The sequence below is a fragment of the Molothrus aeneus genome, chromosome 6 (genome assembly GCF_037042795.1).
Source record: "Molothrus aeneus isolate 106 chromosome 6, BPBGC_Maene_1.0, whole genome shotgun sequence".
NCBI lineage: Eukaryota > Metazoa > Chordata > Aves > Passeriformes > Icteridae > Molothrus > Molothrus aeneus.
Window position 1 is genome coordinate 19,596,514 of NC_089651.1, and position 15,991 is coordinate 19,612,504.

Genomic DNA, 15,991 nt, shown 5'->3' on the forward strand with positions numbered 1-15,991 from the left:
GTGCTCTGGCAGCTGTCTCCCAAGGAGAAGATAGAAAGATGTCTGGGCATAAAATGCTTAACTAAATATTGTATAACTATCTAAGTAATACTTATCTTAGATAATTGTCCTGAACAGTTTCTCCCTCTTTTTTGGTGGGGTATCTATATGTTTTATACAGAAGAAAGAGCTCTTGATTTTGTTCCTGGTCATTCCAGCATGATTTTCTTCCAGGTGTGGCCAAACATTAAATATTACTCATGGCTTTACAGTGGTAGCTCAAGGCAATGTTCCAGATGTGCTTTGTACCCTCTGGGGCCAGAGCAGCCAAGGATGTTGTGACCTGTGCCTGTCATGCTTGAAATGGGGTTCATGCACAGCTCACTGCCACTTCTGGCTGCACGTTCACTCTGCTTAGGAATGTGCAGCCACATGACCTCTTCAGAGGGCCAGAGTCTCTGGTTTTGACAATTCACGGTCTGAAATCTGTCGGGAAGAATAGGCTACAAGAGTAAGAGAATGGTCCATGCTAAAAATGTTAAAAGTAAATAATTTTGAAGCCTTAATTTGTCAAGATTTTCAAAAAGGACAAAGAGCATCATTGAGTATGATTTGCCAGAAAGTTGATAGCCTCTGAATTCAGACCCCAAGTGACGAGAGTAAACCTGCTTGGAGAAATGGGATCCAGTAAAAGTTAACAGAGGCAAAAGTACAGTTGCTTCCCTCTTTTCTTATTTCTTCTCCTTCTTGAAACTCTTGGAACTTCTTCCTTTTGTCCCTTCTGGAACTGTTCTGGCTCAAAATACATCTCTAAAATAAGTTGTCCAGAAGCACCTGGAGTGTGTTCACTGTGGGGGTTTCAGAAGGATGTTAGCTCTTATAGAAAGGAAAACAGCAACAAAAGCACAACATGTGAAACATTGAGCACCTCTTCACATGTGTGTGCTATTATCACTCTCTTCCAGCAGCATCTTGGCTGGCTTGTTAGTGCATTAGTATGGACTGTTTGCTTTGATGACACTGAGTCTGTTGCTGAGCTTGTTTTGCTGCCTTCGTTTAAAGATTTTTGGGGGTATGATGTTGCTTCACACCTCGAGGTTATTAAATTATTTAGCTGAGATCTGTCTGTCTCAGAATTCTAACACAGGAGCTGCTCTTTGAAGTTGTGTGAAGAATTGCAGGGGCTTCAAGTGTCTCTGCTGATGGTTTTCTATAGCCAGAGGTGTGAAGCACAGTGGCTACTTCAGGGTAATTTATCATTTTTTCTGCAAAGTAATGGCTCACTTTCTTTTCCCCAAGTGGACCTCGGATAGTCTTCAGAAAAAGTGGTAGTTGAATATATGCAATTTAGTGATATATCTTATTTTACTTCATCATAATTACTTCATAATTCTAATTGAAAACTACTAATAAAATGAAGAAAAACATGTAAGAGAGGAACTGCAAGAACTTGATTTTGGAGGACACTAAAGCAAGTGAGAATTACGTAGTTGTGGTTTAAAACAATTTATATGCATTCTGTTGAGTGATGGAAGAAAGCCTTGCTACAGCTGTACTTAGTAGCTAATCCTGGAAGAGAGGATTCCTTCCAAATGAATGTTGTTTATCCCTATTAGATACTTTTTTTTGGTCTGTACACTGATAGTACCTGACCTTGTCCTGGCTTTGTAAAACTGTGCAGGTTGGTGTATTGATGTGCCTTAGGGCCACATTAAAAAAACTTGCCTCTTGCTGTGGTACTTGTGAGTTGTAAGAATGCCTTAGATTTGGTGTAGGAGTAGGAAACATTTGCTTAAAAGGCCAGCAAGCTCTGGATCTGGCTTCTTTCCTGATGTTCTCCCATCAGTGGTATTACCTTATTGCACCATACACACCTTCCTGCAGAGACTGCCTTTGCTTTAGAGTGGACTGTCCAAAGTCTTCAGTGTCCTGTGGTGTGGTCTATCAAGTCATGAGATAATTTGAAAAAGCAAAAATGTAACCGTTTGTCTTGTAAAATTGCTTTTTCTGCTGGGAGTTGTTTTGTTCTAGGCTGGTGATATGATACTGCAGTACTTAACTGGTGCTTGCCTTGAGCATCATGGTGGAACTGTCTGCATTACTATGGCTGAGGGCAGTGTTCTCTTGCTACAAAAAGTGGCTGTGCAGTAAAGTAAAAAATGTGTAGCACTTGAGATCATAATGAGATTCTGTAATCACATGTTAAACACGTTTTGATGCTATTGTTAGTATTTAATGTTTTATAAATAGCTGTGCTGTGCAACGTGAGATACAGTGGTTGTTTTATATAAATCATGTTAAATAAAGGCAGTGTAATTTGTGTTTGCAGCCTGAAAAATATTTTTATGATGGTCTCTTGTGTTTCTTAGTCTCACAAAGACACTAATTTGCTTGTAAGGCACCTAACATCAGTGCCAACAGCACTGCATAGAACACCCTTAACTGTACTGCTGCAATGGATCTCTAACCATTGTAAATTGCTTCCCTCACCTCTGCCCACTTCTGTCTCTTCTCACAGCAAAAGCCAAATCCAAATGTGGTGCCACGTTCTTCCCCTGTGCCAGTGGGATCCACTGCATCATTGGCCGCTTCCGGTGCAACGGCTTCGAGGACTGTCCCGACGGCAGCGATGAGGAGAACTGCAGTAAGTGGGAGCCTGCTTGCAAGTGAGGGCACTCCTGCTTATTTCAACTAATTGATGCTACTTAGAAAGGAAACATTCAGTAGCCTTCCTGTTTGAGTCAAATATTGTCCTTGTCATTTACAACCCAGACGATCCTTGGTTTTTCACTTCATGAAAATTAGTCTGCTGTTTGTTTTTTTTTTTAAGGCCCACCTCAGTCTTGCTTTGTATATAATGCCTGTGTGTTACTACAAGCCCCTGAAATTAGTTTTAAGCTGCATGTTTGCTTTGATCACATTCTCTGTACTCAGATGTAATTCAGATTGGACAAATATTAAATATAATTTGAATTGTTCCATTTTTACTTGTCTGTTTCATGTCACTGAAGAATATGATGTATTTGGTCATCAGCGCATCTGAGTTTCTCTGTTTATACATGTTCTCAAACAACAAAAAGCAAATTATGGTATATTTAGTGAAACAGGTTCTTGGAAGGAGAGGCAGATTCTTGAAGCCAGACATGCCTGCCAATGCACAGCAGCAGGGAGGTTGTAGCAGAGAGATGATCTGAAGTACTGCTTGTTTTGGGCTAAACCCTCTGCATGTGGCTACACAGATCCATTTGTATCTGTAAGTCTAGCAGGGATATAGCGTAGCAGTAGGGAAGCGTTGTGTTGAATCCAGCAGCTCTGTTGTTACTATCAAGAGCTGGTAAAAGCATGGGTCTCTAGGTGAAAGCTTGCAGCAAAATACTTGCTCATTCTCCTGTCAGAGGCATGCTGAGGTTTTGTTTTCAATGACTTTTGAAGGTCAGGAGGAGGACAACAGACAGCAGCTTTCAAAGATAACAAAAGGGGCAATCTTTAGTGTGATCTGTCACTGTCTGCTTTGTGGAGGACTTGCCTTTCTTGTTGGTGGTTGGTGTGCTTCCACAGCGTGAACCTCTCAAGGTGGCATCTGTTGTTGTCCTGGAGAGTCTGGTTTGGACCCTGCAAGGACTGTGTGGCTGTGGCAAGGAGTCAGCATTTCTGAGGAGAAAGCGAAGCCAAAGAAGCATTGAAGGCTAAGGAAATTACTCTGGGTTATGCTTGAACATGTGGACTAAAAATAAGACTTGACAAAAGTGCTTTGAATATCCTTAAGGTGGTGGACTGACAAGTGGCTGGTCTCAGCTGAAAGTGCACCAGCTTATGGAGTTCATTAGGAATGGCACAATTTCCTGTGAGCTTGTAGTATGTAGCTCTAATGGGACCTTAAAGCTGATGAGAACATGCTACTGATCTCCCCATTATTCTATGCCAGTAAGGCATTTGGTGTTTTTAGCATGTCTAAATGTCTAGTTACTGCTTATGTAGAGGAACAATCATTTAGCTTCTGAGGTGACCTCAAAAATCAGTGTGCTATGCAAGTGTGCAGGAGTTTCAAACCAAAGGAGTTTTAGCATGTTTATGCTAAACAAACTCTTGGGGAGCTGGAGAAATTGGTAGTTTTTGTTATTTTTCCTGCAGGTTATATGCAGTTATAAGACTTTAAAGTTTTATTTATTTCTTTATTTTTAAAAAAAAATTAAATGTAGCTTTTACTTTAAAGACAAAAAAATGGAAGCCAGTTAGTATTTGGAAACAAATCCCCTTCGTTATTGTGGCAGAGAAGCAGTTTGACAGGGCATCTAAGCAGCCTTTTAAAAATTTTCAGTTGGAAAGTTGCATTCTGTTTCAGTCACCCCATTACCAAAACCTGTTTGAAGTTCAGAGAAGAGTGCCAAAAAGTATTAAAGGACAGAGATTGATTCATGAGTAGATATTAAATTCAGCTAAATTATGCATATCTCAGCTAAGTGATGACTGTTTTGAAGGATATGGTTATTTATGACGTGTATGGAGGGTGTAAACATTGTTCCTGGAAAAGGAGTTAAAATTCAAACAGTGAGAGGCTGAGAGATTTCAACACTGCTGTTATATCAATTCAAAATAGTGAAGAGAATGGGGAAGAGAATCAGAGGTAAATAAACCACTGCCTAGCAGTTCTCAGTCAAAATTGTTGTCTTATAATATGAAACTTGAGCTAAACTGAGCCTTCTGTAATAGGAATCAACAGGCAGTGTTTATGGTAGGCAGTTCTACCCTCCATATGTCTTCAGTGTGAGCAAATGTGGAACAGTGATCATGATTGGGCCCTCATGAAAATGAACAGAAGGCTTATCACAACTGTGGGTGGGCTAAATCTCTGCTAATTGTAATGAATCTTGCATAAATTAGAAGTTTCAGCTCTCCCTGGTGAGAGAGCCAGGGCTGCTTTGATTGCCAGGTTACTCCCACATACTCAGCGAATTGACCAGCTGTTGAGTTGTGACCTGTGGTTGATGCTTATCAGCTATTTAACTGCCTGAGCAAGAGAATTCCTAATGGAAGGTCTCACTTTCTCTTTTTGCAGCAGCAAATCCCTTGCTTTGCTCTACTGCCCGATTCCACTGTAAAAATGGTCTTTGCATTGATAAAAGCTTTGTGTGCGACAGTCAAAATAACTGCCAAGACAACAGCGATGAAGAAAGCTGTGAAAGCCCTCAAGGTAGGCACAGGGGTTTTATTCTCTTCTGCAATATTATACCAACTCAACACAGAACAGGCTCAGCTGAAAATACTATTCTCTTGGCTGGCTCTGTGTTGGCTAGCACTGCAGATAGTGAGAGTGAAATGTGTAGAGAGTGTGCACATGCATACATTGCATTCTCAGTGCTCAGAAGAGTGGTATTTTTTCAGGTTAGTAAAAATACACTTTTGCAGGAAGCGCTTGTAATCTGTGATCCAGTGCTCACTGAAGTTGCTGGGAATCCATTTAGTACTTCTGGGAGATGGATTGGACCCGGGGGGCTTGATAGTAAAACTTGAGTTGGAAGTGAATCTATCTGTTTACCGGATGAGTAAATCTTGTGTATGCTTAAAGCTTTAGATCTTCATTGCTCAGTTACCTCCTGAAAGATATGTTTAACTGCAGGACAGATCTACAATGAAAGCATTTATTCTTACCCTTCTCCTGAAGACGGAAGAAAATTTTTATTTGAAAATTTTTGTGTATTGAGTCTTGGGAGAATCTCAAAACACGGTGACATTTTTATTCTTTTTAACCTATCATTTAATCTGAAAAACACTACAAGGTAGTGTTTTTCAGTTTTGTTTTCTGTAACTTAATACCACAGTATTTTATAAAACAAGAAGTATATATGAATGACTTGAGGTTAACAAACAGTGTGTATTAGGCATCTGTTGCTAAACATTTTAATGTCTGACTTACTACCAAGAAGCCAGAGTAGAAAAAATATGGGAGATGTGGATATTTTCAGGGGAGATGTGGTATGCTTCAGCCTGTAGAAAGCAGGACAGATGAAGAGAGATAAAGCAGCATATGAAGAAAGTTGTAATTAGTGAAATTGAAGGACAATTACTTTACTATCGACTTGAACTGACAAATAAGTCCTTTGCAGAAAATAAAATAATCCTGAGTTTAAGATGCTGATAAAAAATAATCCTGAGCTGATAAATATTCTTGACAACTCACAGAGGAAGAGGAAGAACACACAAAAGCAATGCTAACAAAACAGGGGTTTATAGCAGTGGTGTGTGACAGACTCATCTGTGTCATACCTCTGCTTAACCTGTGAGCTCTTTTCTTGGCTCCACATGTCAAGGTTGGGGGGATCACCTTGCTGACTCTTCTGCGTGCTGAGCTACATCACAGCCTGGGAACGCAGCTGTGCTCAGAGCAGAGCCTTGGAGAGGGGCTGGCCTGCCCCTGCTCTGTCGGGAGTGGGACAAAAGGGCTGCCGAGGGCCTAGCACGTGCCCAGGGCTGGGCTGTTCTTCACTACCGCTCTAAGGCAGCCTAATCACATTCATGTGGGTGGTAAGGTTTCTTTTGCTTTCTCTCTTCTTTATTTTGGCTTCTGAAGCTTAAAACAGCAGTACTATTCTCTTAGATTGGGATGACTGCTTCCTGTGCAGATTAATTGGCTGGATTGCCTCCAGGTTGTTTGTTGTCATGACAATCTGCTTTTGGAACTGACTGTCAGGCTCAAGAGAAGAAAAGAGCTGTATTTCATGAAGCTGTTACTTTTGTCTTCATATTTGGTCCTTCTGGAAATGTTAGACTAGTAAGAGGGTAAGCAAAGTAATTCTTTCTGATTATATGTGTGAAAGAGACCCAAACAAGGAAGAAGAAACTCTCTCCATTAGGACAAGAACAGCCATGGTTGTGGGCTAATTTAAAAAAGCAATGGTCAAAGTATGGGGTTGGGAATGAGGAGTTCCCAAAGTGAAATGCTGGTTGTGGGGAACCTGTGTAACTGGCTTTTCCCTTTGGCAGCTCAGAGCCTCCCTGAATTGCTGTTTCACAGTCTGTAAGAGGACAATGTGTGGGTACCTGTCTTTCAAAGCCAGGATTAAAACAGTGTGATGTGTTCATCTGCTTCTCATCTGAATATAACTGACGATTCCCTCTGGATCTTGCAGCTATGGTAATGTCTGTCCTGGGTTGCAAACACAGCAACTACTTTGTGTTAATTGGGAATTAGATGCTACTGTGGACAGTCTTTAATTTCTCACAATTCTTTCTACAGCAGATCTAATTACTGTAATTACAATGTGTTTGTGTTCACACAGTACCCAAGTATCCTGGTCATTAACTAGAACTCAAGTGCTGTGGGTGCTTAGGGACAGAGCAAGGCAAATCTGTAGGGTGTTATAAAATGAAGATAGAGGGGTTTCTTCCCACTGTCTGTGTTATGTCAAATGTGGTAGCTTTAGTTCAGTGTAATTGAGTGTAATCTGACATATGAGATTGTCCTTGTGTGCTGTTTGTCTATCTGTAAATGTGTTGATTTAGAAGTCACTAAGCTTCTGAACCACTGCATGATAGTGTCATCACCATTTACCAGATGGGAAAGAGAGGGCATAGATCAGCTAAAGGAAATGCTCCCAGAGTGCCATCCTGACTGGTAGGAATAGAGCTTCAGCTGTGCTTGTCTGCTTCAGGGGCATGCCATTAGACTTAATCAATGTTTGCAAACTGTTTTGAGATACTATGACAACATGGGAATTAGAAGCGTGAATTATTAATTGCTACTTTGCTCTCCTTCTGCTCTTGGGTATACTGACAAGCTTTTTAAATTATCACCTCTTCCTGCTCTTCCATGAACTTCAAAGGCCTCCTTTATCCTGCTGTCATTACTGCAGAGCTCCAGTAGTGTATCAGTTTGGTTTGTGTCAGATACTCCTCCATGCGTAAGGATCCTTTCAGTTAAGAAGGGTCACTCTGCAGACGAGGAAAATGGGAATGTGGCCTCCTACTGAAAAAGTACTGACCCAGCTTTAACATGGAACACTTCAAAATGTGCCATCCTCGATGAATAACAGCTTTGCTAGCATGCTGCAATTTGAGATGAACCTGAAGACATGCATTTATAAAGATTAATTTTAGTCACAAATAAGAGCAGATTCATTTGACAGGAGGGAGGGCCCCATGATTTAGTTGTGAAAATGAGAAGATCATCAAATTTTGGAGGATGTTCCTGTCCTCCTTTCTCCTTACCACTTGTAACTGAGTGTTGTGTATTTTACAAAGGTCTGTGTGTCATGAGGAAAGTGTCAGATTAAAAAGTGCCAATTTATCAACAAGTCAAAGAATTCTTCTCTAATTCCTCACAGAAGTTATCTGTAGCTCTTGTCACTGTCATGATGAACTTCAGAGCAATTCTTTTAATCCCACTCTAGCTATACTTTGGTCATCTCAGTTTTCCAGCAGTGAAGTAGCATGGCACAATATTTCCCTTAATCTGGAATGTGATATATTCATCAAAGTATGTGCTTGAGTTTTGGGATTGGAGTCATAATTGCTTGGATTATCTACACCAATCAAATACATGAATTACTTAAGAACTGTTCTTTCTAGGGCTTTACTCCAGGTTTAACAAAACCAGCAGTGATTAGAAATTTCTGCTCCTGTTCTGTGTTTTTTTATCTCAATTCAGAGGAAAGTTTCTCTCCCCCATACACTTTTCTCCTATGCTTCTATTTAGCTGACAGAGTTAATCTTAATCATTCATAGCATCTACTCTGGGTGTACTCCTCAGGCCTGTCTGTTGCTGGGGGGGATTTCCTGTTCTGTGACAGGCATCCACTCAATCTGGAAGGAATTACTCCTTTTCAGTATCTTCCAACAACCATATAAATTTGTTCAGCTCAAGGACTGTGTTTAATTTATTCTCTTAATTAGTTTGGAGGTTTTTTAATCTAAATGTGTCTTCACAGTTCTTCTTTTCCTCCATTTTGTAGTTTTAGTTTAGAAGACTTCAATGCTAACAAAAGCATACTGGGTAGTTTAATTCAAACCCGTTTTTCTTTCACAGCCCTTCTTTTTTCTCCATCTAAGTTGCTAAATACCTTTAGTAGCTTTAACCCCGTTGCCTAGGAAAGAGAGTTTTATTGCTGCTAGTCTGTATTCACTCTGTCTGCTACTGTAAAGAGAGGCTCTTGACTTAAGTTATATTCCTGAAATTCTAGCTCTGCAGTTGTTTGCAAACAGTACTGTTGTGGTCATCTTATAAACCAAATGTTTTGCAAGTGTTCAGAAGTTAATTCTTGTTCTGTCTATTTGGTAATGTCCACTGCTGTCCATGTGGATACCTCCTTTTATTTTTTGTGTATCTTTTCATTGAATTTGCATTATGATTTTTATATACCCCAGTATTCTAAAACAGAAGCATACATAGTTTTAGAAGTCTCTGTTCTTTTCTCTGGGGCATTTATAAATTGCTTATATAAAACTTGTCAGCGTAGTATATAGTAAAAAATCTGACCTGTGTCGAATAAGAGGAAAATCATTCAAAATGATGACTTCCTAAAATGAATCTTTAAGTGATAATATGAATTCTGTGATGATAATTTCTGTGGATTAAGTTATAGGCAAAGCTGAAAGTAGGCTGGCTGTAGAAGTAAGCACCAAGGCCGTTGCTACTGTTTGCATGATTGAGTCGCAATGCAAAGTGGGTTTTAGAACTGACAGCTAAGTGGAACACACGTACTCTAAATTTCAATGAAATACAACAAAACCTAGTTTATGAAGCACAAATAGCTCCCAGAACATCCTGCTCAGTGTGGAGCTTGTAACCAGCCCTTTGCACATGATAAATTGAAATTCTGAAATTCCCAAATGCTGTGGTATCGCTTAGACATCCCAAGGCTTTGTAGTCTGATCCTGTCTGTATACAGAGTTTTATTGAGTCTCTCTGATTCATTATTGTCTCAGTTTGTAAACTGAAGCTCAAGTTGCAATTATTATGCATAATCTTAGCCCAGATTCAGCCTGCAGCAGGAATTTAATACTCAGAGGCAGACTGAATAAAAGCAGAAACATAAAGAAGGACACAAATAAAATGTCACTGAATGTTTTATTAAATGAAGGCTTTGCCTGACCATATTTAGCTCTCTAATATCCTTCTTTTGTAATACTTACTAATGGAAATGGTTTTGTTAGCTGTGAATTTTTTCTTTGCTGTGTTTCTTCATTCCCTGAATCCATGCTTCTTCTTTCCCTTTTTTTCTCCTCAAAAGATTATTTATTTGAGAAGGTTCTTGTCATGGAAGAAATGTATCCATTTGGGACTAACATGGGGTCTAACAGGTGGGGTGAGCTATGGGAGGCAGGTGTTCATGTGGTTGGTACTGACCTTTCAGGTGATGGGCGAATTCATCTCTACGTTAATTTTGACTGCACGTGGACTCTGTGGTCTGTTGTGCCTCCCATCATTTGTAAAATGGATTGTTGATCCCTTGATAAGAACAGCTGATAATAACCAGCCATTACTGTAGATGGGCCCAGACTCATTCAGAAACATGGTATCTTCTGAGTGGGATCAAGAGAGGAACTCCTACTTCACTGTGCATGGAGGCTTTGGAATTAAAGCAGTTTAAAATAGATGTGGGGACCTCAGGGAGAGGTCCAGACAGCTTGTACAAGTGGATTTGAGTTGCTATGCCTCTTAGCTCCTTGAGCTTGTGAGTATGACAAGGTTTTGTTGCAGAACAGGCAAATGTAGATGAGGAATAGTCTCCTTGTAGACCAGCATGTTGCTTCTACAGGCCTGTCATTTTGGCAGAGTAATAAAAGACATGCTGCCAAAATGTTATGCTGCCCCTGCTTGGAGCACAGATGCTCTATTAAGAGGAACTGTGATGTGGCAATAGAAAAGCAATGACTCCAAGTCTTCAAATGGGCAACAACCTTACTTTAAAAGGTATTTCTAGATCTGGGAGGTGTCCAGACTCTTTACCTAATCTCCTGCTCAGCTCACCTTTGATGACTTCAAGCTCAGATTTACCAGCAGATGATGACTTGGCTACTGTAAAAATCAGTTTTATGATCTTGGCTGGGTTGTTGTGTCACTGGGAGTCACCATGTTTACCAACAGCTTTATCAGAGATGATAGGGAAGAAGAATAGGATCTGGCAACAGTCACCTTGACCTGAAAGCAATTCCTTGAAGATTGTAAGGATGAAGAACTACCATTGTGCTTCCAGCTTGTGTTAAGTATGTTCTTTAGACAGGTATACTTCAAAATGCCTTCCCTCAAGGCACAGCTTACTCCCATCATGGAAGTGCTGGTCTCACTGGAATGCCTTACTGGACTTTTATTGTAATACCATGATTTTTAATTTTGGTTGGTTGTTTTTTTTTTGTTGCTGGAACTGAAATTGCAGTTCTCAGGCTACCTACAAAAACAGGAGGTGCAGAGATACTTTTCTTTCATCAAGCTGATGAGAAGACCTGGGAACTGAGTCTGAAAAGGCATGGGGTCTTCTCACCTGTGCAGAGATGAAATGTGAGCTCTGAACGCTTGTGTCCAGATATTCTTACCTTCACTTTGTGGCATTTATGTCTAATTAAAGGTTCCCGAAAGAGGTGATGACATGGATATCCAGTTTCATTGCCTGTGCTTCAAAACTTCAAAAACAGGCTATAAAATGTTACACTTGAGGAAGACAAGTGTGAAATAAAGGACATTCTTTTTCCCCATTGATCTTGAGGCTCATTAAATTATCTCTTGAGCTCTCATTAGTAAAAATAAATAAATTCCTGTGAAATACATTTTCCACAAGTTTATAATATTGTGTTGGTGTTTGAAGTACATTGTATGTATTGACATGCCCTGGCTGCTGAATTGCATTAACTTTTCATTATGTCGGTGTGATCTAATTGGGCAAAAGGCTCCTGTTGCTGGACTCTAGGTGCCAGACCCAAGTCTTTTTGCTGTCACTGGGGGAAATCTACATAAAAGGCACAGATGTTAATCTTTGACTTGCTGTGAAACAAAATCAGTTCCAGGTAAGATGACAAAGTGTATTTTCTATAGTTGCTGTAGGAAATGATTATAGCATTTGTATTTAAAATGAAACCTTCTGTTATTGCAGTTTCAGTACAGGGGCAACTGTACTTTTTTTGTTGGAAAATGGGAGTTGTCATAGCAAACATTTGTCATGGAAGAGCCTCCACAAAGATTTCCTGGGTTAAGTACTGAAGAGACACTCTCAGTAGCAGAGTGGGAGTTGGCTTGGCTGTGTCTTCTGTTTCATGTTCTAACCCTCATTCATCACTGGCCTGCCCCAGCCTGTAATTCTACTTTCAAGCCCAGCTGGGAGCTGGTCTGCATGGCTCTCCCACTAGGTCTGCCCCCATCAACCCTGCACTTTTAGTTAAACCTTGCTGTTTAGCCTGATTAGTGGCATTAATCTCTGATAGTATTAATGCTCTAGCCTAAATCTAGCTTTGAGACCTGTGTGCATTAATGAGGTCAGCAAAAAGTATGAGGTTAATTTATGCTTCAATGCCTTTATTAATCTTGGTCTGACATGGTCATGTCTGTAACCACTGGTTACAAATGATTTCCCAAGATGAAATATTGAGGAAGGTGGCTGTATTCAGCAATTTGCACTGGGACTTGGGCAGAGAGCACTATTGTCCCTTTCTTTCTTTTAAGAAGTTGGACTGTTTTTTTATGCAGCACTGGAATTGGCAAGAAGACCAGTTTTGTTGCATATACCTGTATGGTGGGGGGGGGGAACAGATCTTAGCTACTTGAGTGTCTGACTTTGGGGTAGTTTTTTAATTTTGGTTTGGTTTTTTTCCACCTGCAGCTGCCAAGAGTAAAGTTGGAAGATCTGGCTCCTAAAATGTCAGGCTGCTACTCTGTCCCCACTGTAAATAGTTTTGCATGTGGTTAAAATCTGTATATTTTCACTACTTCAGTTATATCTGGGAATAATCTGTGGCATGTGAGCTCTGGCTGAGCTTGTATGTGTGTTCATATGCAAAGCTAAAGCCACCAGCAGAGCCAACGTGGCCAGATGTAAAAGGGTCTCCATTCAGACTGTGTAGCAGTTTAGTACATAGCCAATTATGTGATTGACCTAAAGCAGTATGTTTTCAGTGTAGACAGTCCCCTAGAGCAGGGTTACCAAGCTCTGCTGAGAGAAGTTTTACTGACATTTGCTCAACAACAACAAGGTCAGTGGCTCCAGGTTAGCCAGATGTCCCTTTAGCTGGAATCTGTGCTGCTGCAATGCACTTGGTTTGTAGGGAGGAGAGCAGGTAGAAATGCAGAATTGTCCCTAGAAGTGCACGTGATCCCATGAGTGCAGGACCTCAACAGACCTTGGCAGTTTCTCTATTACTTTGAGAAATCCTTGTTTAGGGTGGTTCCTGTTTTTCTCTAAGTGGTTTCACTTCACTGTGCTAGCATAACTGCAGTTTTATTCTGCCTTACAGAAAATATGATTTTATATCATCCTATAGGACAAATAAAGGTATGGAAAACTGAATTGTGGTGGGGGATGCCAAATCACTGAGGTGATACCAATCTCAAAGTTGTATCTACCAGGCCTTAGTGATCTTCATGCCCACTCCTTCCATGTGCTGGTCCCAGCCAGGTCAATGGAAGCATTAACTTTCTGCAGCTGAAAGCATTTGTTTCTTTATTGTAGATCACGCTTAAGTTGCTATGCCAGTGTGCTGTATTCACTGGAGCACACATTGCTTGAGGATGGCTTTAAAGCCCAAGCCAGTTGCCAGCCAGGGTTCCAGAGAAAGGTATTTCATACTGCCTGATCTAAAACTACCAAATGAAACTTGATGAGTAAGTGGATTATCATGGAAAAGGAAGTTTCTTGCCAGGCTTTAGATTAAGCTGAGATTCATCCTCAGCCAAGCATTTCAGTACCTGTAAATGTGTGAAGGATGAGGCTGTTGAATTCTAGATTTTCCTTCTCTGTTGCTCTTGCATTCAGACTTGTGTCGCAGAGGCTGATCGGGCTTCCTAGCAAAGCTGGGAACTGCAGCGGATTTTCTTCAGCCTGCTGAAAATTGTGAAGTGATGAGAGACATCACACTGGAATTTAGTGTTCGTGCTGTTCCCTGAGCTTGGCAAAGTAACTCCTGCTCCCATCTCACGTTACCAGATTCTTGGTGCTAATTTGCTGTAAAGCATTGTGTTTAAAAATCCGTATTTTTGAGGGATGTTAAAACATAAAGTAATTATATGGTTTTCAATTACATAAACATCAACATGCAATGCAAATTAGAAGCCGAATAATTAATTTTCTATTTGTTTGTAATATAGAGTCTATGCAAACAGTAAAACCTGGAGAGTGAGCAGGGGGACAAGTGTGAAGGGTATGGTGCCATAAAGTGCTTTTAGCATCTCTGTTCAGTTCAGATGTCCAAACAGGTATAGGCTATTAAGGGAGGTCACAACCTGGTGAGTGGAAGCACTGGGTTCAGAACTCCTGTTGATACATATGCCCTATTGTAGGGACACCGTTTGTGGTAACTGGGGTGGGGCTGTGGCTGACCCTCATCCCTAATGGGTACAGCTGTGAGGAGCAGGTGAACAGCACTGACAGCAATGAGCCCTGGAGTGCCCAGGGGCACTGACCAATCACCAAAGGGAACAGAGGGCACACAGGTGCAGTGCATGGACATGAGGGGTATAAAAGGTTAGCTAAAGAACAAGAGAAGCAGATGCTTGCAGCCTTCTGAAGTGAAGTTGCTCTGTATGGGTAGATACCTGAAGCCTTCTGATGTGGTGAGGTGTTATTCTGTATGGATTGAAGCTTTCTGAAATTGTGTACTGTGGCTGTCTCAACTGTGACATATGCTGTGGCATCCTGTGATTAAATAGTGCTTCCATTAACGTGGCTGAAGGCAGGGACACTTGGGAGTGCTTGTTCTCATGTCCTGAGCACAGAGGTGGCAGTAGCTGGAGCTGTCTGATGCTCACTGCTACTGGTGTGGTAAATAACCTTGGGGAGTTTGGGTTGTATGCCTCATCTCTATTTTGCATGGGAAAAATACCAAACTTTCAACTTTTAAAAGGTGTGTAAAATACTATTAAGCCAGTTGAAGAAAATACATTATTCATAATTTCTGAATTTGTCAGTCAGCTGCAGTACACTAGCCAGTCACTGTTCAGTCTGGTCATTGGTGCTGAAGTACATCTTCAAAGCTTCTAACAGCATTAATGCACTACAGTAAATGCAATTATTATTGAGCTCTTAAGTGGACATAATTTTGAGGATCTGGTGTTTTTGTTAAGAGGCAGGAAACGTGTTACCTGTGGGAATTAAAAACTAACTTGTTCCATTTGTTCAAGTGTTTTCTGTAGATTGTCATTTCCCTCTGCCTCCTTCATGCTGAATAGCAAGCAAACACCAGCCTTGATTTAGCGATGGCTGTTAGGAAAACACTTGAAAACTTTTTGAGGCGTTTTTTTCACTGCAAATAGTGTTTATGGTTCACTACAGGAGACTAAAAACTGTGCTGCAGCACAAATCCTAGACCTCAGAGGTTTTCTGAACTAAAACTTGAACTGTTTGGTCAGTCGACTTCAAAGTCCATGCTGGCTGGAGCCCGGCTGACTGGTTGTGAGGATGTGGTTTGGAGTTAGTTTGAGAGAAAAGGAACATTATGTGCAATTAAAATGGAAGCTCTGCAAGATATCTTGTGCTGATACTTGTAAGAATCAATAGTTGTGGGAATACCGCAAGGGAATATTGTATGGGTCCTTACAGTAAGTCACCATCAAATTTAATTTTTTTATTTCATACTGTAGAATTAGAGAACAATAAGTATGTGATTTCAGGAATGCAGTGCTGTGAGGGAAGTTGTGTCCTTTCTTAGAAACTGGTCAACTGTGATCAACCACAAAAAGGGGAATGAGAAGACCATATGTTCTATTCAAAACTGAGCAAATTCCAGGTTGATTTTCTTTGTTGTTTTTACTTGCTATTAAAGCAGAATTTGTCTGACCAGATAGGAACAGCTGTGCTTGGGATAGGTTTGATAA

General features: G+C 40.5%; 1 protein-coding gene across 1 annotated transcript in view; it reads left to right on the top strand.

The window, feature by feature from the left end:
* The window catches only part of LDLRAD3 (low density lipoprotein receptor class A domain containing 3), a 103,480-nt gene that overhangs the window by 51,247 nt on the left and 36,242 nt on the right, over positions 1–15,991 (top strand). The window contains exons 3-4 of the mRNA XM_066552596.1: positions 2,498–2,623; positions 5,036–5,170. Of these exons, the coding sequence (XP_066408693.1) occupies positions 2,498–2,623; positions 5,036–5,170 (261 nt within the window). The remainder of the gene's footprint in view (positions 1–2,497; positions 2,624–5,035; positions 5,171–15,991) is intronic.